This window comes from Paracoccidioides brasiliensis (genome assembly GCF_000150735.1).
Source record: "Paracoccidioides brasiliensis Pb18 unplaced genomic scaffold supercont2.3, whole genome shotgun sequence".
Taxonomy (NCBI): Eukaryota; Fungi; Ascomycota; class Eurotiomycetes; order Onygenales; family Ajellomycetaceae; genus Paracoccidioides; species Paracoccidioides brasiliensis.
Window position 1 is genome coordinate 1395292 of NW_011371360.1, and position 25140 is coordinate 1420431.

The 25140-nt window shown below is 42.9% G+C and overlaps 6 protein-coding genes across 6 annotated transcripts; 3 read left to right on the plus strand and 3 right to left on the minus strand.

The window, feature by feature from the left end:
* Window positions 1-1176: 1176 nt before the first annotated feature.
* PADG_02809 (uncharacterized protein) lies at window positions 1177-3111 on the plus strand (the record flags this gene model as incomplete). The annotated part of the gene is made up of 7 exons (XM_010759843.1): window positions 1177-1331; window positions 1391-1409; window positions 1473-1552; window positions 1609-1884; window positions 1948-2420; window positions 2485-2844; window positions 2927-3111. The coding sequence occupies 7 exons, from the start codon at window positions 1177-1179 to the stop codon at window positions 3109-3111; spliced, it is 1548 nt and encodes a 515-aa protein (XP_010758145.1).
* Window positions 3112-3367: 256 nt separating this feature from the next.
* On the minus strand, window positions 3368-4772 carry PADG_02810 (uncharacterized protein; the record flags this gene model as incomplete). The annotated part of the gene is made up of 3 exons (XM_010760310.1): window positions 3368-4101; window positions 4203-4519; window positions 4603-4772. The coding sequence occupies 3 exons, from the start codon at window positions 4770-4772 to the stop codon at window positions 3368-3370; spliced, it is 1221 nt and encodes a 406-aa protein (XP_010758612.1).
* Window positions 4773-7922: 3150 nt separating this feature from the next.
* On the plus strand, window positions 7923-9090 carry PADG_11491 (uncharacterized protein; the record flags this gene model as incomplete). Its single annotated transcript, XM_010760654.1, has 2 exons — window positions 7923-8088; window positions 9017-9090. 2 exons carry the CDS (start codon window positions 7923-7925, stop codon window positions 9088-9090), a joined length of 240 nt encoding a protein of 79 aa, XP_010758956.1.
* A 6768-nt stretch (window positions 9091-15858) lies between these two features.
* On the minus strand, window positions 15859-16194 carry PADG_11492 (uncharacterized protein; the record flags this gene model as incomplete). Its single annotated transcript, XM_010760655.1, has 1 exon — window positions 15859-16194. One exon carries the CDS (start codon window positions 16192-16194, stop codon window positions 15859-15861), a length of 336 nt encoding a protein of 111 aa, XP_010758957.1.
* Window positions 16195-17198: 1004 nt separating this feature from the next.
* PADG_02814 (uncharacterized protein) lies at window positions 17199-20681 on the plus strand (the record flags this gene model as incomplete). The annotated part of the gene is made up of 1 exon (XM_010760311.1): window positions 17199-20681. One exon carries the CDS (start codon window positions 17199-17201, stop codon window positions 20679-20681), a length of 3483 nt encoding a protein of 1160 aa, XP_010758613.1.
* A 1451-nt stretch (window positions 20682-22132) lies between these two features.
* PADG_02815 (uncharacterized protein) lies at window positions 22133-22668 on the minus strand (the record flags this gene model as incomplete). Its single annotated transcript, XM_010759844.1, has 2 exons — window positions 22133-22300; window positions 22480-22668. The coding sequence occupies 2 exons, from the start codon at window positions 22666-22668 to the stop codon at window positions 22133-22135; spliced, it is 357 nt and encodes a 118-aa protein (XP_010758146.1).
* Window positions 22669-25140: the final 2472 nt, after the last annotated feature.

The following is a 25140-nucleotide window of genomic DNA, read 5'->3' on the forward strand; positions in this document are numbered from 1 at the left end:
TATCCGCGGTGAAGCCGGAAATGCGGTGACGGATGCCACGATGTAGAATTACTTTTAATCACGTCTGACCACTGAGGGCTTTTCTCCGAGATCCGTTGCGTCCACGGACTAGAAGAGCCGGAATGTTGACTAAACGACATACAGCCTTTGATCTGCATCAGTGAATAGCTGTCAACGGTCAGTGGTCAGCGAGCCCAAGATAAGCTTCTCTTGTTTTCTTTCCATTCCAGCATTAGGTATGGGCTAATGGATAAGTAGATCTCTCGTCATTGCTGCACAGGGGGAATTTAGATGGCAGCTTCGGCTCCCATGACGGTAGTCAAGTCGCAGAGAGCGATAAGAATCGGGGTGTATGAGAGACCCACTCCTTGCACTAGGCCTGGACCTAACTGTTTCACGATCTCCAAGATTCAGGACCCTGTTTTAATTTGTGTCCAACTGGTAGCTGAAACCTGTCCGTCTTTACCCTGTGACGTTTTATTGGAAATCCCTGTCAATGTGTACAGAGGCGAAGGCGTGAAAAGCATGCCGAGAGAAGTCATTATCTATATCCGTGCGATTTATGCGTGACCCCATATGGAGTCTAGTTAATTGCCTTTTAAGAGCAGAACGAAATCAAGAAGAATAATCAAGTCATTCAGCTCCCGCACACAGCGAGGTGTGATTTTCCTGTTGAAACTCTACTAAGTCCCGGCACAGCTTCTTTTTATGACTGCGAAGAAGGATCATACAACATTTTTACCTTGATTTAAGCCCAGTTTCCTAGTTGCCTTCTCCCGTTAGCCTGTGATCTTGCTGCATTCCTTTTCTATGGATGCTGGGAGACTTTCCAAGTTGCAATTCTCCAAGTCCTGCATGCGGGGTTATTTCATCTTCCTTTTATATTTTCGTCGCTAATGACCGGGTAGAAGTGGTTGAGGAGTGATTCGCCAAATTTCACGTCAAGCCTCCCATTTATTGTTTTATGCCCGGATTGATATTGCTTTACGTGGAGTATCTTGAGAATATATTGATATCTTTTCCTTTGCTATAAAACCCCTTTCCGCTCCATCTCCCCCGGTTGTGTTGCAAACAAACTAATAAAGATCTTCGGATTCCCAACCAAAGGCCATTGGACATATCCATCCCGATCTTGACGGCATCAAAGTGCTACAACCTCGCACCAAGTGTGCATCCATGGCGAACGGTGTTCTAAGGTCTCTGACCGCTCCCCCTGAGGTAAATCCACTGAACAAAAAGGCTAGAACAATACCTGTTCTCAATCCCTTTAACATATATGGCCGCATTTTCTTCTTCTCGTGGCTTGGATATATGGTTTCATTCCTATCTTGGTATATTTTCCCGTGGGTTTCCCGTCTTCTTCGATAGTTCTTCTAACATATTTCATTAGGTGCGCTTTCCCGCCGTTGGTATGTTTCCAGAACAAGGCACTAGACACTATTGAGAACAGTTTAGTTTAATCCGCCCATTAGATGACGGTCACAATTCGAAAAGACCTTAATATGAGCGAGTCAGATGTGGCTAACTCAAATATTATGGCTCTATTAGCATCGTTAGTTAATTTCGTGGCTCCTAATAACGACGCACACACTGCTGACCTTCAAACAGCTTTTTGGTTCGAGCTTTGTCTGGGCGACTATGTGATCAATTTGGCCCCCGCTGGGTCTTTATTGGGACTATGATCGCCGGCTCTGTTCCAACGGCTATGGTGGGCCTGGTCACCAATCCGAAAGGCCTAAATGCTGTACGGTTCTTCGTTGGCATTCTAGGTGCCACATTCGTTCCCTGCCAGGTGTGGTGCACTGGAGTGTTCGACGAGTCTATTGTAGGCAGCGCCAATGCTCTGGCTGCCGGTTGGGGAAATGCGGGTGGGGGTATCACATAGTGAGTTTAAGCCAAGGACATAGCTCAATGAAGCATAGCTAGAACTAACCAGCAACTGTAAAGCTTCGTCATGCCAGCCATATTTAATTCCCTGGTGAAAAACAGGGGACTTGCCGCTCACAAGGCTTGGAGATTGGCCTATCTTGTTCCTTTTGGCGTCATTGTTTCCGTAGCTATAGGAATGGCTCTCACCTGTGACGACACTCCCACGGGCAAGTGGTCGGAACGCTATAAAACTGCCGCCCAGTGCCAAATTGGAAAAGATGCTGAAGACGTTGTTGTGGAAGGGCACTCTGGAGTCCAGGATTTAAAGTCCTCTCCAGCTTCCAATGTATCTGCGCCAACACTATCGGAATCAGAGAGAGTTGACCTCCGCTTTACAGGAACACCCAATGTCAGCGAGGCTCAGGGGCAGGAAGCTAACCTTGGAGATGTGACAGGAGAAATTATCGTTGCCCCGACATCCCGTAAAAGTCTTGATGTTGTTCTCAGCAAAGAATCCCTAGCCCTCGCAGGGCCATATGCTTGCTCCTTCGGTAAGCCCCTGACAGATATTGTCCATGCACCCACCACGCTAACAACTCAATCGAAATTGTCCAGGAAGCCAACTGGCTATTAACTCCATGCTAGGTTCTTACTATTTCATCAAATTTCCAGAACTCGGTCAAACTGTCTCCAGCGACTGGGCCGCTATGATGGGTTTTTTGAATTTGTTCTGCCGCCCTCTTGGCGGCTACATCAGCGACGTAGTATACCAGAAGACTCAGTCAGTTTGGGCAAAAAAATTCTGGCTGATCTTCCTCGGTTTGTCATTCAGCCTCATCCTTACTGCTCTTGGACTTTCAGATCCCGAAGACAAGTCTACCGTGTTTGGACTTATTGCTGGTTATGCTTTCTTTATGGAGGCATGCAATGGAGCGAACTTTGCAGTGGTACCTCATGTACACCCTTACGCGAATGGTACGCAGATGCTCCCATCTCCCCTTTGTTCTCTAATATTGATTATTCCGCCATTGCATGTAGACTAACTCAATCTCTTCAGGTATTGTTTCTGGTTTGGTGGGCGCTTTTGGAAATCTAGGAGGCATCATATTCGCAACCATATTCCGCTCCAACGGTGAAAATTACAATCAAGCAATGTGGGTGATTGGAGTGATATCTATCGCTGTAAACTTGGTTGTTTGCTGGATCCCACCTGTGCCGCGTGGTAAGGTTGGCTGGCGGTGATTTATTTAATTTAATTTATTTTATTTTGGATTGCCCCCGGAGGATTTATGAAGAGGATATACGCATCATGTTTCTTATGGTGCCTTTTATTAAGTCAATCTATGAAACGGACGGAACGAGCTATAATAGGTCGCATAGCTACAGCTACTGCTACTAATCAAATAATGCTGCTTCTATTTCAACCATATATTTATATCCACTCTAGTTGCATCTTCTGAGTCGCCTCGTCCGCCAGACACGTACTATGAAACACAATCTACAATCTCGAAATACCAAACCCGTCCTTCTTCTCCACACCCAACATCGACCTTCTAATTTCCCCCACCGTCCCGGCTCCAGCTAGTGCCATCGTCCTCGAAAGCTCCCGTTCAAGGATATCTAATACCCTTATCACCCCCTCCTGACCGCCAAAGCTCAGTCCCCATAGGGCTGAGCGTCCCACAAGTGTGAAATCTGCACCCAATGCCAGTGCCTTAAACACATCACTACCCCTCGTGATTCCACTATCAATAATGACAGGAATCCTGCCACGAACCGCACTGACAATTTCGGGAAGTGCTTCGATGGTGGAAGAGACAGAGTCGAGCTGACGACCGCCGTGATTGGAGACAATGACTGCGTCTGCGCCATAATCAATGGCTAGCAATGCGTCTTCAGCGGTCATTATCCCTTTTAGGATTATTTTCAGGCTAGACTTGGAGCGCAGCCATGAGATGGTGTTAGACCAGGTAAGAGATGCGTCGTTGAGGGTGTCGTGGCTCCCACGCGCGATTTTCGCAGCTTCCTGGGCGTTCCGTGCTTCAAGGAGGACGCGGTTCATTGTTGGTTTTGCTTGCGGTGAATTTCCTTCAGAAGAGGATTGATTTATCGTCTGATGAAGATTTGCGAGGGAAAGATGAGGAGGTAGAATTAAGGCTGTTTTTCGCTCGTTTATACGGTTACCCAGAATAGGGGTATCGACAGTCAGGACAAGGGCTTTGTAGCCGGCAGCTAGATAATTTGAGTGGGTAATTAATATATCTTGCGGAAGACATGTTCATGTCGCAATAAAATAATTCCATAAATACGTAATCGCTAACAGTTGAACATACCTTCAGCTCTCCCTATTACTTGCGCGCATCTCTCTCGATTCTGCGATATATACAACTGAAACCAAAAGTCCACCGAGCTGCCTCCGTCCGGTGCTCGAATAACATCTTCCAACGCACATGTCGTATGCGACGACAGGATCATCGTCGTACCGCGACTAGCTGCTGCTCTGGCCATGTCGATTTCTCCATTGCCACCCGCCAGCCTTTGCATCGCACTGGGAGAAATTCCAATTGGGATTAAATATTTTTCTCCAAATAGGGTGGTGCTAGTATCGACACGAGAAACATCACGTAAAACCCGGGGCCGCAGGATTAATCTATCACAATCAGTTAAATATCATATAAACAGGGGCACCAATTCAAAGGGCAATTTTATAGTATCATATCGTAAGATGCGCACCTATCAAAAGCGCCCCTATTCCTCCTCAATGCGTTCTCCTCATCCGCCCCAGAGGCATAATAGTCCCATACTTGCTTAGGAAGCTTCTTTTGTGCTAGAGTCGCCAGTTCAGCAATTGTTATAGGATCCTCCTTTTGTAGACCATCATCTTTTGCATCGCATCGCTTCATAATGTGTTTCATTTCGTCGTTCTGGTTAAACCCAGCCAGCAAAAATATCAATCTATCTTCTAGCTAAAGTTAAAGCCAAACTGCTGTTGCAGTTCAGTGGATTTTCAGAAAGCGAAAGCAAGTTCGACGAGAAAACGTGAAGTTATGCAAAAAAAAAAAAAAAAAAAAAAAAAAAAAAAAAAATCAGATTGGCATAACTATCGTTAACACCCAAAGTACGGAATTGGCCCAGAGGAAACGTCGAAGGAGGTTCTAGTGCTGAAAGTCCAAAGAAACAAATGTATATAAAATGAACAACCGCCTCCGGAGTGAAAGTCTTTCTCCGGCTCATTCTTCAGATTTAACTAGGTTCAAGCCGCGGTCCTTGCGCTTTTTCATCAGTCAATTGTCCCGAGATTTTGTTAAGCTAGTTAAACCCCGCATTATTCGGCTTCGGCGAACCAAAACTTGGTGGAGGCCGTCAGACTAGATCTATCCAGGGAGAGCTTCAACCCGTCGGCCGTAGCTGGTCAAGGTGACAGATTTATACATGACCTAATTCTTCAATCCACCAAGAAAGCTATCTAATAGTTTATTTTATCCCTGTAAGGTCTAAGCAGTTCCACGGCCACTTGATTGATAGAGTTGAGGCATTGATCTTTGTGATAATCGTAATCGACCCCTGAGCCAGTCAGCAAATTCGAATATCTTCTTCAATTGAGAATGCCATCAATTAGTGGTAAAAGGCAACAAACTCTATAGAGATAGAGGGTAAACTTGAACTCATGATATTCCCTTTGAAAAGCAATGAATTCCTCACTTCATGGAGTTGCGTGTTTATATATTTAACTCCAGGTCTGCAAGAACTAGTTAACATGCAAATTCAACTTGGCTGATGGAGATTGAAGAGAATCAGGTAGTTCAATAAACTCTAGATTTGAATAAATGAAAATTACTTAGTTAGTATTTGATAAAAATGTAACTAGTTAACTAATTTAATTATTTAATTATTATTTTATTATTTTATTATTTTAACTAACTTAGTAAATTAAAAAATTTTATTTATTTATTTTATTTTTAAAATTTTAGATGTTTAAATATAAGAAATTATAAAAAGGGTTATATAAAAGTTTTCAAATTATATAAACTTGCTTAGAGCTGATAAAGTTAATATAACTAGATAAATTAAATAATTATTATCTTTAATAGTTTAATATTTAATTTTATCGGATTGTATGCAGTTTTTGATTATTTCTCTTCGAGGATTTCAGTTGCCGGAACCTGTTTGACAATTCCTCAAAGCCATTTATGAACCAAAACAGATAGATATAATAGACAAGCTAGCTAGATAGAAGAACTACCAATCAAGCCTCTTTCATGCAAGTACCCCATGAATTCTCCTCGGTGATGTCATAAAATAAGTAAGAGCTAATATCAAAGTAGATGTAGAATTCATCTTGACAATTTTCACTCTGAAGAATGCGCTGTCGTGTAACCGGCCTACAATATTCAAATCGGTAATGAGAATATTCACTTTCAGCCGCAAAAGCAGCGGCTTGGCTGCTATCTACGAAGTTCTATCTGAAAACATGCCTGTCAATTTGTTTGAGAGTAAATATGCGGTGTTGGCGTTGTTTGCTTGATTACCCAAAAGTTTTGAAAAGAAATTTTTAGATGTGGACTCGTGGTTGCCGATGACAGGACAAGCCATACAAGTTATATATCTATACAAGGATCTTGACGCTTGAGACCTGTCCTGTTGCTAGGCTTATAGTAGCTGCAGGGAAATGACATAGAATAGCTGCAGGGAACTAATCATCTGACGGGATTTCAGGAAGGGTTTCGTCATTCCTCGATGTAAACGTTATACTCCCCATGGACTCGAAATATAGAATTTTGATAATATCAGTTGACACGCACTGCGAAATGAAACGCGTCATATATCAAAAGAAACTCTACTTTTTTCTTGAGTGTTTGCCAAGTAAGAAGCAAGATTTATGTGTAAATCTTCTATTTGTAAATACTTGGCTGAACAGTAATACAATTTATGCTTTTATTCTTGTCTTTTTTCAAGGCGTCTGAAACAGTATATTTTAAATGAAGAATTATAAGAGAACAGCAGAGATATAGATGTTTATGCGAGAGGTTAATTACGCCATTCATGCTATTTTCTGCATCTCCGAGGTATTACAGGCGTGTATGATAATGGGAGCAAATATACAAATTCGCGAGACACTGAGGTAGTTATTCTGTGCCAATGGCAACATTATTACTGCCACCATGTGGAAATTTAAAAGTCAGCAAGTTGATATGAAGAATGAACAGTCAAAAAGCAGTAACTGCCGCAGAGACTCATCAGAGAAGAAGGATGAGCCGCAGAGAAATATTAAGCAGACTTAATTTTCACCACTATCTGTGTGATTGTGCCGAATTTCTAGGGTCCCAATTTTCGTGCTGATGAGTCCTCAAGTAGTCTTCTGTGGGCATCCCAGACCATATCATGGCAATCAAGCTTCAAGATGTAGGTATGAACACGGTCTCACAAGGAACCTTGCCTACCGCAAGAGCCGCCGTAAATATATCGATCCATGTTTGCCTTCTCCTGGTTGCTGCATGGGTCGCAATGTTCTGCGGGGGTTGCCACATGTGGTTGAGGAAGAAATCTGGTGCCGTGCATGGAAAACTTCCTGTTGTGATATCCAGAGTTGCATACTTTGAAGAGCACTTGATCTATGCGTCCCTATGCATCCTCATGTAGTAGGTGAACTGCAAATGCGGTTCTTCACCTTCTTACGACGATGCCATCAAAAATGAAACTTGACACAGTCAAAAATCAAGTTTTTGGAGGGGTTGGCCTGGCCCAAACATGAATGTGACTTTCGGTGCGTTTTCTCTGTGTACCGTCGAGGAGGCCGTCACTGTCGACGAAGTGGCAGAGATATAGAGAGAGAAAGGGAGGGAAAGCCTTGAGCCGTGAATAAGCATAAATTTCGAATGGTTTTCGCTTCCTCCTTTACGAGGAAACAAAGAGAAGGCTAACACCGCAATAATACATTCTGGTGGAAACAAAGAATTGAGATGCATGGGCGAGATATCATGATTGAATGAAATTTCATCCGCCATTATTCTCTAGAGACTCTGAATCTAACCAAACACGTCAAGTAATCAATCATGACTGAACCCTCCAATAAACTTGGGGGACGATCACCCATCACATCAAAGACTGCAGGCCTTCATTGGAGTACACCCCGAGAAATGACGACACGATCCCTAGGGATGCGAAAAGGTTCCAGCTGGTTGGATTCCTCCGGCTCTATCCGGAAATCTATGAAAGACGGTGCCGTTTCAGCATGACCCGATGCAAAAAAAAAAAAAAAAAAAAAGAAAAGAAAAGAAAAAAAAAGAAAAGAAAGAAAAGAAAGAAAAGAAAGAAAGAAAAGAGGAGAGAGAGAGAGAGAGAGAGGAGGTTGGAAAGAGTCGACTTTTCCGTTTTCATTTGCCCATGCCTTCTTTTCTTCATTGCGGCCTAGCGATTTTCTCTCTTAAATGATAAACCGCGATTAGGAGCGGTTTTACCATCAAAAACCCAGCCAATTCTCCTCGTATCAGATAATACCTATGGTCAGTATTTCAGAAACGTAACGTACAGATATTGTGTACTGTACGGTACAGGAGATCCATATCTTTGGTGCTTCATCTTAGCTTCTTAAGCTCCAATAGTTGCGGTTTCTACTCAGACTTAATGTTGCAGCCGCATAAAACAGCCTAATTAATCAATATGTCCTGCCCCGCTCATCTTGCATTGTAGCCACATCGAACACTCTAACATCAGTTTCCGTTGGCATTTGGGAGTGGGGCTATTGTGGCTTTGATAGGGTAGTTATTTGTTCTCCAGAACTATGTCGTAGCAGAGCCAGAAGAAATCTGGCCGTTGAGTATAATGGATGGGTTCCAAAGTGATTGTGGATGGTTTGAGTGGAGAAAACAAATAACGCTGGAGGGAGTGCAGGCTCTGAGCATGAAGTTGGATGAGAAAGAAAGTACTGTGGAATGAATAAGTTGAGGGAAACGCTCAGGAGGTAAAAAAAAAGAGGGAGAGTGTTGAGAGTGAGGCAAAAAGGGGGGAATGTCGTCTGATGTTGCCATCATATGTGAGGGGTTGTTGACCAGCAATTCTGGAGACAGCCCTGGGGTTAAAATTACAATATTTTATTATTTTTATTATTTTTATTATTTTTATTATTATTATTTTTTTTTCATTTTAGCAAGGGGGACTCCAGAGATGTCCCACTCCCTTCATGATCTTCCGGGCAAGTGGAAACAGAAAATGAGACAGTGAGATATGAAATTTTGTGGTTGTTGGTACTCGAGGGCTCTTGTCCCTTTTCTGAGCCATCTCCGTTGGTACATATCCAATAGCCAAAGGTTGTCCCATTGTTTAGATATGATAACTACAGAGTTAGAGATAAGCAATAACTCACTTAAACACTAACTAAATACTAGACAGTTTTAGCTACATGCGAGTCAGCAACATTACTGCATCACATTGCATTGAGAGCTAAATTAAAGTGGAACAGAACAATCACTCTGAGATTATTTCTCAAACCCCTGTGAACCCTTTATGAAAGGCATAACAAGCTTTAAATAGTAGACCTTATTTGTAGAAGAATTCGGACTTTGCTTTAATATCTAAATCTAAGTCTGAGAAGCTAGTGATATTTATTATCACATCATTCTATAATAGAGGTTCATAGACAAAATGTTAAATTTATACCTCTTTGATGATAGAATAGTTGTGAGGTTTAACTCTTTAGTCTGAGATCAAGACTAACTGAGGCAGTGAAAAGAAGGTTTAGTGACGGGATCTAAATATGAGTGTCACATTGATAAACCCAGACAACCTCAAAACTGCCAAGTTGGCGAATGATATATGTCACTCACATCTACCTGGAAGGTTTCATTGCGTTTATACAGTCTGACTGCAGGTCACTGCATTGACATCCATGGGAATGAACCTTCAGGCAATTTGAACTATGAAGCCAACTATTAACTAGTCATCTGTTTCACCTCTTTTTAAAGGCAAGCAGGTTTTTCACTAGTTAATAATGTATTTCCATGCATGTATGAATACTTTATGTGTTTTTTACTTTTCATATGTACCTCACATCAAGGTGTTCATTAACTCCTTGTGTATGTATATTCCTGCATGAAATGCAACTATAGTTTCTAAATCATATAGACTTGAATTCTAATAAATCTGAATCAGAATAGTTAGTTATATAAGATATATTATTAATGATAAATCTATGAATGTTTACTATAATGAGAAAACAAGTAATAATATATTTACTTTTTCTACATCATTGTAAGTCTTTCTTTTCTTCTCATATTTTATCTGTTCTTCTTTTTCTCATGCTTTATAACTCTTGGACTAGTCTTGTGTGACCTATTGCCTCACAAATCTATGTACTCAGGCACAGAATAAGGAACAGCTGTTCTGATTTAAATCATCATGCAAAATCAACACTGATGAAAAATTACTCAAAGTTAGAAGGAGTAACATCACTCTTTCAGGGTGATTACCTCTGCTTTTCTTAGTTATGCTCTCCCCTGTCAGTCTGTGTCTGCGTTGCAGAATTGTGGGTTTCGGAGACGAACTAAATACCCATACCAAAGTTTCTGAAAGCACCTGCAAGATGGGTTTTCAGTTTCGTCTAACTAGAAGTTTCGATTTGGTAGGGCCCATATTTCCCTTACTTTTGGATGCATTGTGATTGACACGGTGTAGAAAAAGGTGGAGATTTAATAATATTAAATTGGTAGATGTGTCTTTCTCTTGTACCTAGATTCTACCCGCTTACCGCGACTAGACGATGAAAGATTCCGTAGTAAAACTGGAGTAAGAAAGGTGCAGACAAGCTTGACCTCATTTCTAGCCGGAAGTTTCATGGTATCAGAGCACATGAATTTACTGCACGGGCCCGGTCACTTACGCACACGACAGCATTTTTAATCATTCGCCGTTTCCATAACTCCGGCATCATTTAAGCGTAGTGCTTTGCTGGCACAGAGATTATGGCCAGATAACCAGCAACCAATCACGAAAATTTCTCGCTCGGGCTGAATGTTAGGTTCTGAAAAGAGACTTCAAGTCTGGAAGTTATGTGTGTACTCATACGCAATGATATCCATCTACGAAATTTTCTATTTTACATGATACAGAAACGTTGTATGCGAGTTTAAAGGTACCAATTATTGTACCAAATATGATTATATGGGATTCTCTTTGCCAGGAACATTCGAACGTAGCCAATTTGCTTCCACTGGAATCAGTTGGTGCTAGTTATTGCAAGTAGTTAAGCCAGAACTTGCAAAGTTAGAACGATGTTTGGATCCTTTTCTTGTCTTTGGTCCTTTGCACTGACCAGCTGAGAAAATCCATGTGGCAACGTGGGCCGTGTCAACGGCCATGACAGTATAGCACTCATGGCTTCATTTTAACAGAAACTTCAGTCTGAAACCTCAAAAAGATATTACACGCCTGTCACAATATAAAATATAGTTATTAGTATGATTTTTATTGCACTTGTGAGCTATTGCAATCATCATACTTCAAGTGGAATGGCCCAAGTGATTTGAGAGGTGAGAAACCTCATGAGGGGAGCATCAGATTGGCCAAAAAGAACACAAAACCAACAATAGGGCAAACTCAATGACACCCCTATTCCTCAATACCTGAATTCAGAGATCAGAGTGTATGAATGTCCGGAGAGGGTTCAGACGTGTGTCGCTGACGAGTACACGGCGGATACAATGTCATCATCATCGATGTAATTTCTTTGGCTAGTTCCAGAAAAGCAATGCGCGTTTCCTGGTTGAGCTGCCAGCATGTTGTTGAGGGAGCAGCCAAGAATGTTTCATGCATGTCATGGCTAGTTACCTTATGGCGGCTACTCGTGCCGAAGGCTGAAGATTCCAAAGCAATAAATGTGTCAATGCGGAGAAACAAAGCAAGATATACAAGGAGATGGAGGAAAACATCATCCAACACCAACACGAGTGATGGAATCATCAAGAGCACAGAGGAAAGAGAAAATGAGAAGGGTTAAGAAAACGTGAGTGAGCGGGAGAGTCACATCAAGTGGCAGCCTCATTCTGCACATTGCCGCTCGGGACCCTTCCGGGCACGAATTTCATAGGCTAGTCTTCTCTGGTTTTGCAGAAGGAGCGTACACAGATGTGAGGCTGATTTGTGGTAATGAGTTTGCTTGACCATGAACGCTTGCATTCTTGCTGGGATGAAGCATTCATCTTTTGCAAAACAGTGCATGATATTGGGGGAAGATCGTATTTGAGATCGGAGCTAGTTCGGAGTATTCCATACAGACCTTCTTTTGTTGGTCAGATGCAACTCATGATTTGACAGTGCTCTGTGGACGAAGTATTGGATGGTTCTATTCTTACTGGCTCTGTCTCACATCCATGAGGTGATTCCGGGTTTTGAGAAATCAATGATTAATCATAATCGGGAGGGGAATGTACATATATATATACCTGAATATAAGTGCGCGGTGTGCGCAGATAGACATACATGCATGTGTGCATTGGCAAGGTTGTTAACACAGGTGATAAATTGGTGAGACAATATTCTCCACTCACTGTTGTGTATTGAACTAGGCGGAGAGAGAAGAAGTGGATTAATTCAGGGGGTAGCATATGTGCTGTATATCATTCCTTTGATGTGGGAGGGGGGTTAAAAAGGGATGGGAGGGAGAGGATGTAAGAAGATATGCAGTTAAAAAAGGGCTCTGCAGCAGCAAAAGTAGTTGTGCATGATGAATGTTTGTAAAAGTTCAGGGAAATATTTGGAATGTTATTATTAGGACATTACACACGTTATCAGCGATTTTTGGGAGAGCATGCCTGGAAGACGACTATATCTGTCATCCCTGTTTTCCATTTCTAGTTTCTGAACCGATGTATTATTTCAGAATCCCAGCCACTGAATAAAAATAGGAGGGAAATTAACCCAAATTATAATATTGAAAAAGTAATGGTCAAGAAAGCTGCATCTAGCCGGCATCAGCCGCTTCTTGCTTGGCTTCTGCGGGCAGAATCATATGAGAAGAGCATAGTGCGGGGCAGCCCACACACCTGGCTGAGTAGTAAATCCCGAGCGGCTTCGTATCTCAGAATCCAGAGGGGTAATTATCCTCCTTCCCCCCCTCTCAAAACCAGGGTCTTCGATGTTATTGATGATGAGTTGTTTAGGATATACAGACACCGAAACTTTTTGCCCCACCCAGAGTCGATTTCAACCCATGCAAAGCAACAAAATGGCTAATAAAGGAGGATTTCCGAAGGGGAGAGCTAGAGGTGTCCGATGACCAAAAGGGAAATATACAGCGTGTGGAGTAGCTATACAGAAAGAATCAATATATAGATATTACAGAAAGTGATTTGATAAAAAGAGAACACGACAACTTTGCGTGTTTAGGCTTGATTTAGCACAGAACAACAGGCAGTGAAGACGGTGATGATGTCATGACTTGAGCCTCAAAACTTTAACTAACAATTGGACAATGATTGGACAGAAATGGCATCCAGCAAATAGTGGGGTCAATTTTTCCCTATTCCGCCTTTATTTTTACACCTATATATTTCACTTGATTTTTATTACTATTATTCCTTTCCTTGAAAGCTAAAGTGTTCTCTATGGCGGTAAACCGCGCATACAAAATAAACCGTCCTTTTTCCCATTCTAAATTTATGTCGCACTCTGACGCCCAGAGCCAATACGACGTCTCTATGACGGGGTTAAGCAATGTATGTTTCATGGCCGCAGCAGGTAGCTCTACTGTTTCGGAGGTTCGAAACGGCCAAACCATGCCTATCGACAGTGCCACGTTTCTTAGTTTTTTTTAGTGACCTTCAGCTTTTGCTGGTTAAGAGACTGTTTCTAGTTAGCATTGTTGACTCTGACGAAACCTGGGGAAATGGGAACGCAAAGGAAGGAGACGCTTAGTATTATTATTATTATTATTATTATTATTATTTTAAGTATTGGTGGGTTATGTGACAAGCAATACCGGACGTGACCGTTGGATGGATAATATTACGATACAGCGTACGAAATTCCTCGTTGTGTAACGATATATTACAGATACGAGGTACCCCTTCAACGACAAATAAATGTTAAATACCCATTTGTTGTTGCCTGACAGCCTCTGACAGGCCGTCAGACCATCTGCTTGGATAGAGAGCATCTATTTCATAAGCCATGATTTGTTGTCATTGATGTTTATCCCCGTCGCAAGTTGTCAGTTGCTTATCTACCGGCTATAGGAATTGCTGCTGATTTGTTAACAAGATTGTTTCTTGAACCAATCAGCTCGAAATTAAACCAGGAACACGACCCCAAATAAATTTCCAGATCAAACAGAAGAAGCCCAATTTCCTAACATTGGATGCCAGGCGTTTGTATCAGGCTCCCCGCCGATGCTGCTCCGCTGGTGTTTTAAGAGGAACCAACAAATGAAGAACTCTAAACCATAATGAAGTCGCCGCCAGTTTAAATGATCTGCGAAGTTGGAGGTAATCAAGTTAACTGATCGGGTATCTATCAACTCAAAAGCGGTGAATGAAGCCAAGGAACAAAAGCGAGGACTACGCCGAGATGAACCTGTTAAAAATCTAATTATATCTAATCTCCCGAGTCTCCATAGAATACTCCGTCCTTGGTAGAAGGAGCAAGAAAATTCCCAAGTATCTGGGGGACTTAGGCATGCCAAGCGCCTACCATTATTTTCGGGCCATCAGAAAACGACATTGATCTCGTAAGGCTGGAAAAAAAAATGACGGGAAAGATGAACAAGCAAGAAAGAAAGAGAGAAAGAAAGAAAAATACTTTTTGGGCATTAGGCCTAATCTATCTTATCACCCTCCGTCGCCAAAAGTAAAAAGGTTTAGCTACCGCTTCCTTTGTGCCCGCATTCAAGCCGTAGTTGGTAAACTAGGCTGGAACAACCGGTATTTTGTTGTGGGGATGTCGATTCTAATCTAGATGAAGTTCCTTTCCAACCTGGAGAAGCTTCTTTAGGCGTCCTACTCAGGCCCCAGCTGACGTTTTGCTTAGGAACAGACTCCACCGCCATTTTGTGTTTCCGGAAGTCTAATAATCATCATGCTAAGTAATAAGTAATACGGATAAATAATACACAAAAAAACCCTCCATACCCTTGGTGTTTATTTCTTTTTCGTCTGGTTTATATTCTTTCGAGTTGAGTTTTGGGGGGTAAGACAAACCGCTGCCTGTCGGGGCGGGCAAAGTGCCTGAATCCAGGTCAAACCTGGCAGCCAAGGTAGTTAAGACAATAGGAGCACGTTCTCCGCTCAATGATTGGGGGATTATTATGGCGTCAACCGAACCCTTTGTCTCCCCAACTCTTTCTGAGAGGCAAAATGTCCATGATGAGTGGTGTTTTTGAAAACAGAGCGACATTACGAGGTCTGAAGTCGGTAAAGGTACATGCAAATAGGAGACACATGAAACAACGGAGTTGACCTAACCTTTGGATCCTTAACTACGTTAGTGAACTAGTCAGTTCACTAACTACTAGCTTGTAAAGAAGGCCAGATGATGGGCAGACTGGTGTGTAACTGTTCACAAGGCAGCTGGGGCACAACAATATTATACAGCAGAAAATCCATGTCTTTCCAGCAGGCAGATTTAATGTTACTTCCTCTGCTTGGGCGGACGAAGACGTGAAGAGATAGATAATAGTTAATTAACAATGTCATTAGTCATACCAACACATGGAACAAAACCAGCATGCCATAATACAAATATTACCGTACGGGTACGAACCGATCAATACATAATACACAAACCATCTCCTCGGTGGGCCGTATCGATATGGTACGGTACGATACCGTGTCGCAGCATCGTGGATACCTTACAGGTAGATATGGTACTCCGTAACTACCGGTCCATCAATAATAACTGGATGGAACTTAACACTTTTTAATGCACGACGACGTAGGAAGTTGGTTGACTGGGGGAATCCCAATTCATTAATTTAATCCCTGATCCCATCAACCAAAGAAGTCAATCCCACCTTGAAACCTGTCCGGTTTTCCTCCTCCTCCTCCTCTCCCTTTCGTCTTCTTCGTCTTCTTCTTCGTCTTCTTCATGCTGTGTCTCCTGCTTGACCCAAGATACAGTCAAATTACTATAGGTACTTCCGCGTCCTGCACCTCCCCATCGCTCCTTACTCTGCCTCCCGCGGCATCCTTTGCCTTGCCGCCTTCGCATACTTAAACCCCGCGACCCTGCAGCGACACATCTCTCCCAGTGCCTTATCGCCGTGAGCGTCGAAACTTCTGACTCGTTTAACCCGTCGGTAGAACATCCCCCCCCTCCCCATCGACGACTCACCTGCATTGGGCGCCACAATCATTCGTGAAGAAGTTGCGCCAGCTGCTCGTTCGACGCACCTTTCCCTGGCCACCTCCTTTCGCGCTGCGATTGTTGGCGCACCCTCAGCAAGCTACTCCTCTGCGGATCGGGTTCGACAGGGACCTGCCTTGCAGCTGGCCAAAATTCACTCCAGAGTCGTGATCCACGGGGTTTGCCAGGGAAACTAGATAAAGGGGGAGGTAAGCGCCTCCATTTCACTATCTACTACACCCTCTCCAATTACCATCAGCTTTATTATCCCTTCTCTTCTTCTTCTCCTATTTTTGTCACTAGTAACACAAATTCGCAACAAGAAACTCTGTTCTCAGCCACAAAGTATTTCGTGATCTGCAAGCTCGGTTGGACTCCTTGTTGCGTCCCGTTCACCCATTACCACAACCACCAGAAAGAACCCGACTTTTAATACTGTTGCAAAAGACAGAGAATACTTCGCAGGAACAAGAGGGGAAACACCAAGCAAATTTTCTGGTGTGTCTGCAGGAGGATACGTCGGGCGACAAAAGGACACAAACACCTTTTTCTCCTTTTCACCAAAACAGAAAAGGTGTGAAGGGTGGGCTGGCTTGGAGGGTGTCGTTCCGCTGGACCCGAGTGGCAGGCATTAATCTATTCACAAACACTCTCTGGAAGGGCTTGAACGTATTGTATTGCAGGCCAATATGCACGTATCAAAATTCTGGCAAACGTGGTAGACCCCTTTGCTACACAACGCTCAGTCGCAACCCTTCGGTACAAGCCAGCCTATCCAACTGCTCCTGGTTTGTTCGGGAAACGAGAACGGAAAAGACAAGCACGGACTGCCTCCCTGACCATTTCCATACGGTTCAACACCTAATTATTTGCCTCCTACAGCCCTCCACTGTCGGTTGGTTAGAAGTTTAACGTAACTTGAATATCAACTGCTCATCCGTTAGTCCCCGTTGACCGCTTGCATTTGACCTTCGCTTTTACATCATCACTCCTCTGGAATGGCGGCTAGCGGGTGGGCCTCCCCCTCTATCTTCAAAGACAACACTCATTCTCAATCAAGATCCCCTCTACATGTTCCGCACAGAATTCCTTTCCAAAATGGGTTCTCTTCTACACTCAGCGCTTCTGCCCCTCCTACCTCCGGATTTGAACCTTCAGGGGTATCAACAGATTCATCTAGTCTCCCGACCTATTTTTCTAATTTCCCCAGCCCTACTCCTTTTTCTCCTACCGGCTTCACCGACTCCGCGCATGATACGCCTTTTCGCAATTCTGTGAGTCCTATAATGACGTTCGGATCTCCCGCTCCCCTCGAACTGCCGGAAAGTGCTGTGGCCTTTCCTTCACAACCCTTTAACGCTCCTCCACTTGGTACAGATAGCGCCGCAAACAACACTACCTCCAGCAAAACTCCTGGGCTGATGCGGAGGATATCCAGAGGAGCTGCGAATAAGCTAGCTCGTCGAAGACAATCTACATCCCGCTATGATAAGCGAGACAATAGCTCTGGTCCTGTGATTATGCAGAGGAGAAGTGACAGTAAAACTGGAACGACAACATCTAGGGATAGTGGCTTGGATTCGAGCTATGAAGAAGAGGAAGAACCCTGCGATCATCTAGCTTCGTGGTGTAACCGTGATACAAATGCTACTGCCAGTCGATGTAGCATGGCTGTTGCAGCCAATGATGGCTGTGTTGCGCCCAAACTGGATTCTATTTTGCATCGCGGTTCACTTCTGACCAAGGTATCTAAACATAAGACGAAGATGGTGACATTTTTCCTCGATTTACAATCTGCCAAGGTGTACTGGGACTTGTCAAATCCCGCAAAACGACTTTATATCGATGATATTAAAGAAATTCGCACTGGCCTAGATGCCCGCAATTACCGGGAGGAACATGATATTCCTGAAAGACTGGAGGAGTTATGGTTCACAATTATTTTCACGAACCCTGAGCAGTCCAAAAGCAAGCCCATTAAAACGCTGCATCTTATCGCTCCCAATAAAGAGACTTTCGAACTGTGGACGAATACCCTAGAAGGAATCTCTAGATACCGGATTGGTCTCATGGCCGGCTTGGCCGGCTCTGGTCAGAGTGAGAGCGTCCTGAAAGCTCACTGGCAACGTGAAATGTCTCGACGGTCTCTGGAGTCAGGAGAAGAGTCCCTTGATCGGAATGCCGTCGAGAACCTCTGCCAAAGCTTACATATCAATTGCTCTAAAAACATGTTACGGGCCCAATTCGCAAAAGCAGATAAGGACCGAACTGGAAGATTGAATTTCGCCCAATTTAAAGATTTCCTTCAACGACTGAAAGACCGCAAGGATATCCGAGAAATTTTCCGCTCTATCGCAACAGATTCTGCTCAGGGGTTAACGTTAGACGAGTTTCTCGAATTCCTTCGCGATTCCCAGTGCGAAAACGTGGAGGATAATAACAGAAACTACTGGTCTTCAACCTTCGAATTTTTCGTTCGCGGCTCCAAACAACGTGCCCTAGAACCACGAAATTCTCCCAGTGCTCGGATGAACCTGGAAGCTTTTTCGGCCTTTTTAATGTCTCCGAAAAATGGCATATACCCAGCACGATTCTCATCTCCGAAGCTCGACAGACCCCTCAACGAATATTTCATCTCGAGTTCGCATAACACGTACTTACTGGGAAGACAAGTTGCTGGCGAATCCAGCACCGAAGCCTACATCACGGCCCTCCAAAATGGCTGCCGCTGTGTGGAGATTGACTGCTGGGATGGCGCTGATGGTCGCCCAACCGTCTCTCACGGCCGTACATTGACGAGCAGCGTTTTATTCGCAGACTGTATTAATGTCATCAACAGATATGCATTCCAAGCTTCTGAGTATCCGTTGATACTATCGCTTGAGGTCCATTGTTCCCCATTTCAACAACTGGCAATGGTGGAAATCATGAAAGAGACATTTGGGGATAAGCTACTTCTTCGACCGCTTTTGACGAATTGCGCGATATTGCCCTGCCCAGATGACCTAAAGCATCGCATCCTGATAAAAGTTAAAACCGCAGACGAAGACGAGCAGTTGACATCTTCCAACTCTCAGATTGCTGGGCGCAAGCGCAGTTCCAGTTCGCCCTTTGCTCGTGCCAATGGTCCCGAAAGCGGTGCTTTTACATTTCCCATGGCGCATGTAACTCAGCCAATAGATTCTGGTAACTTTACAGCATGGACACCTGGAAGACGGTCACTTACAACAACAAGCTTGAGTAGCGCATCCGAGGATAGTGATGCTGGCCCCCTTGTGATGTCGACAAGGAAAGAGAAGAGAAAGCAGCCTAAAAGTCGGATCACCCGAGAGCTTGCTGAACTGGGTGTATACACTCGTGGATACAAATGGCACAGCTTCAACTCTCCAGAGAGCAAAAGGTTTAACCATGTGTACTCTTTCTCCGAGAGATCTTTCGAACAAATATCTCGCGACTCAGAGATCAAAGCACTCCTTGAAGCGCATACCAAATCTTTCATCACACGTGTCTATCCGGCGAATACTCGTTTCCGCTCGTCAAATTTTGATCCGAATTTTTTCTGGAGGAGAGGCGTGCAAATGGTAGCAATGAACTGGCAGACGTACGATATAGGTATGCAAATGAACCAAGCAATGTTTGCCGCCGGAACCGATCAAACCGGCTATACTCTCAAGCCAGACAGTCTGCGAACATCTCCGTCGTCTCCGAGATCTCTTGCTCTTTGTGGCGATGTAAGGCCAAAAGTAGACAGGAAATTGGTTAGATTCACAGTGGATATCATATCCGCACAGCAGCTCCCAAGATTGCGAGGAATGGGTCCGGACGATAGCATTAATCCGTATATCGAAATCGAGTTGTTCTGCGCCGATGATAAGAAGAAAGGCCTTGCATTTGGCGAAGGGGGTGTTGATACTTCAGCCCGCAATGGCGTGTCTGGAATTGGTCAACCGCACCGTCGTCGGACAAAAATTGAACAGCAGAATGGTTTCAACCCTGTGTTCAATGACCAATTCAAACTGTCTCTAGAAACCAAATACCCAGACCTCGTCTTTGTTCGTTGGGTCGTCCGCAACTCTCCTGATGGACGGAGCTTTGGTGGTAATAACAGTGTGCAGCTTGCCACCTTCACTGCAAAGCTCAGCAGTCTCTCACAAGGATACAGATATTTACCTCTATATGACGGAAGTGGTGATCAATATTTATTCTCAACTCTCTTTTGCAAAATCACTAAATTTGACCCGGTACCAGCACAACGCCCCGGTTTCAATTTATCGAGAGGAGACCAGAGAGGAATTATCAAGCAAATAAAGCACACATTAACCAAACGTACGTTGTCTGCCGAGAGAGACAAGGAGAGGGACAGCGATCGCTGCCAGGAAAAAGGAAAGGACTTGATTCTGAGACCTGAAGACCTCCAGCTTAGAAATAAGGGATCTTCCTTAACTGATGGCCCTTCTCTTGCTCTTCCATCTCCAGCATAAGAAGATGGGTCATTAGTTACGGAACCCGTTTCCCTTCATATGATATCCCACATGGTAGCCTTAACAAATCAGTGGATTTGACTTGGGGAGTGGTGGTGTGGACGGACTTGACTGGCTCGACGACCCCTCATTGCACCATAAAATTTACGACCCATGACGGCATCACCTTTTGTTCAAAACTAAAGTGGAACGGCGTTATACTTTTTCTTTTTCTTTCTTTCTTCCTTTCTTTCTTTCTTTTTTTCCCCCCGAAGTTGCTTTTATTAAATTAGGAAGCTTGACGACGAATCTGCTATTAATACAACATTACGTCGAAGCTTCAGTTTGCATACTACTGGAAAGATACGGGATAGAATGGGGTACATTGTTTTTGGCGACGGATGGTTTGCTGATTGTTTTTGTGTTCTTTTTTTTCTTCGTCCCCCCCCTTTCTAGCATTATAGTTGCTTGTCAACGGCCAAATATTCTCATTTTCTGTTTCATAATTATGTAATAAAGCATATGGGTATTAACCTCTACTCTTTTGCGATTGCTTTCCGCCTATATTCATCCTCCTCCTATCAGTGAGGTTATTTGTCACTCTCTTTTATTTTCCCATTCCTTTATATCTGGGGTTATGTTTTTATTTATTTAAAAAAATACCCATGTGCCATACCACGCTTGAAGATAGTTTTAATTGTCCACATCATTATATTATATATTTACAGCCCACATTCATTCCCTTTGTTAATTTCTTCTTTTCTTTCACTCCTCGCACCCAGTCTTGCGATAGGGGACATCAGTGGTGCTTGAATATTTTGTTTGCCGATTTGTGCATATTATATACCTATCTATACATGCAATATCCATCTACCAAGAATGACCTTTCAAATTTTTTATTTTTTTTTTTTTTTTTTCATTTTCTTTTATATTCCTTGTGGCCCGTCGATTGCATCTAAACAACAGATACTTCAACATCTGCAGATCACTGTCCGTACATAGCTACATTATAGAAACATCCCATCTATATCATTTGCTATAATTTCCCATTCTTGAGTGAGCTGATTTGAAGTTCGCATCTCAACTGATATACTCATCGCACAATCTATAAATAAGTCTATAATGTAGTCGCGATACCACAAATGTTTAGCCTTCTCTCCTTCTATATGGCCGCTACCGTTTGCAAACCCCCCAACTCTTAGAAGAGGTTATCTACTGACCTGAAAATTGCCCTTCAAGGATTCAGGTATTAGATATATATTATTATTACATTATATAAAGTCAGCCCCAAAGTGTTGCGTAACCTTCACCAATGTCTAGCTCACTGAACCAAAACCTTGGTAGTTTACTAGTAACTATCCGGATGAAGTAATTCTCTCGTCCACAACGACTTCTGTCCAATGAACGTAACATCAAACGAGTCTCCATCGGCACAGCCTTGTGTCTCTTCTCCACAAATCCCTCCAAATGCCTCACCCCCCAACATATTTATCCGCAAGCAATCCCACAAGCGGTGTATGGATCAACCCGGGCACAACCACATTCTTCAGCCTGACGCCTCTCTTCGCATAGATTATTACCACCGTTGCCTTGGTAAACTGTGTCGCCGCAGCCTTCGTCGCACTGCACGCCACCTGCGGCTTGCCGATATAGTTAGCGCAACCCCGCAATAGAAGAGACATTGACAATAGCACCACTGCCCTCCGTTTGCGACTCCATGATCGGCAACACGTAGTGACAGCTCGAGAAGACCGATTTCAAATTAACGTCATGCCTCTTCGGACATTTCCGCAGGCCCACCAGGCTCTGATCTCCCAACATTGTTGATTAAGGTATCGATGCGCCCGCCGTACCGCGCCACGCAAGCTTCCACGAGGGCTTTCACATCAGCGTCCTTGGCGACGTCAGCGCTCACCACGGTGCAGTCACCCCCCTTCAGCCTCGACGCGGCGCTGTGTGTGCTGAGCTGCAGCGAGATTGAGGTCGCAACCAAATACTTTGGCTCCATTGGCAGCCAGGACGCGGGCAGATGCAGCACCATTCCTCTACATGCCCTGGTCGCCCGACCGGCCGATTCCCGGCAGCAGGACGACTTTGCCCTTTATATCTGGGTAGGTTGCGAGGTTGAAAGCAGGGGGTGGGGTTGGTTATTGCCATTTTGGGGAGGGTTGAGATTTCTTGACGGATCTGAGCCGGTGAATTGAGGGTTTGCAGTTTGTTTGTTTTTTACTATATGTTCCGCTTTCCCCTTTTTTTGCTTTCAGTTCTCGAGATGAAAAGGTTCCACGTAGTGTTATATTTTTCCTGCTGCTTCGTTTCGAATATAAGTACCTATGCCGAAAATATAAAGCCAGCTCATGTCCGAATGCCCATATATCAGCGAGATATAGAAATAAATTTGACGTTTACATCTCTGAAGCCGGCAATTTTGAGCGAGTGCCGACAGCAGGGTTTATCTTATCGGGATTGGTTGGTCTCGACAAATTATCAACATCGGCTCAGTGTTCGGTAACTAGTTAGTTAATTAGTATGCCGAGTCGCCGGACGATAGCCGAAATATTTTGATTATTTTCCATCTATCAACAATAAAGGAAGTTATGAAAGAACTTCTCTTTGTGGGAACTGAGGCATTGCAAACGCACCATCCCAACTAAATTGCCATCGCTTAAGACTCTAATACCTGTGCTAGGTATCGAGGATGATAATAATGGACGAACCGAGGTGAGTCGTCTCATAACTAGAAGAATATATCTTGGAGTCTTATACATATTAACCGGTAGGAAGTTGGGTTTCAGCAAGATCAGACTCTCTCTCTCTCCTGTAGAAACGATACACCACAGTACACTGACACCTGAAACACCGTCTGTTACATAGTATGCTCAATATTCAGTTCTCTTGTTGCCATTTAATGCCTTTGGGACTCAAGAACTCGTTAGATTTCCTGCAAGTCTCACCTCAACCACAGAGCGCTTCAGATGAGATGGCAAAAAGAAACATGAGCGCGGGAGATTCCGCTCTGTAAGAGCTTTCTGGACGTTTGTCCTAACTGTGTGTCTCTTCCGCCGCGCATAACCCGAGATCCACGAGGACACTGGGCAGTGAACAGCAGATGACATCAAAATCCACGCATTGAGGTGGAACTGGCCCAGATGAATTGAAAGGCGATTATCGACTGGCAAATATAATTTGGGGTGATTGCTTTGTGTCGGCATCTTATTTGATTTTCCGAGCCAGTCGATTTGGCTGCATGGTTTGGTGCTTGGAGACTTGGAAATCCCGATTTTTCTGGAGACGTTCTTAGACAGAAAGTATCAATGGAGTCGAGAAATAATAGTGCCGAATCTTAGATCGGGGAACTTCAAGGTCCAATTATTCATCTTTCTGAGGGCGGGCAGCAGTAATGATCTCCTCCATTATTAAACACATTTTTTACTAATAAATGAAAGAATCTCTGTCATCGTTCGTTGCTGCAGCTGCAAAAGCATGTTGTAGGCTGTGTATCAAACCCTTTCCAAACCTGGATCATCTTACCAGGCTAGGCGAAGGCTGAGATGTTCGAGAATAAAAAATCCATCAATGCACGATCCCTCCTATCAGCTCCGACCTTGTCATCTCGTCTCAGGTGTGTGGTATGGTATGATCCGTGTTCCTATGGCAAGTCAATCAAGCCTCAAGCGTCGAGTCGTTGACAAAGTGATGAGAAATCAAATGCACATGTAACTAACCACGCACACCTTTACTACTCACAAATTCCACGGATTTCTCAACAGGATATTATTAAATTCTCAATGTAAGTTAAAAACTAAGAGGATAACTGAATTGAGCAACTAAATCGAGTAACTGAAATATGTAAAAAAAGAAATTGATTAAGTTATAATAAACTTCTAGAGAAACTAAATTTTGGAAAACCTGCTTAGAAAACATATAATGATTAGTATATTATGGTTATTCTTTTTATATTTATATGCAACCAATAACTTTGACTGATATATAAATATAAAACTAGATAGTGTTATATAAGTTAATTACACAAGAAATTTAATAACTATTAAAAATAATAAAAATTACTATTTAATTTAATTAAATTTTACTTATAATATATAAAATATATAATTATTAACATTTAAAATAATAATTATCATTATTTAAATATATATTTATAATACATTTTATATAAATTTATATTAATTTATTATTGTTGATTTATTTTTAAAATTATATTAAAAATGTTTAAATATTATAATAATAATAAGTATTTTATAAATAGTTAATTTTATTATTAATGTAGAAAGAAAATTCATAATTTAAAGCTAACTCTATATAAACGAAAGCTTTTTCTGTAAATAAAAAACCGCAGTCTTTCTGAAAGCAGACTCAGTCGACTGATTACAAATCACATTAAACTAATCTGATGAACCTCATATTTATTAGCAATAGAAATAAATTTGCATCTTTCTGGGGGACGATTTCAGCTGCTGTG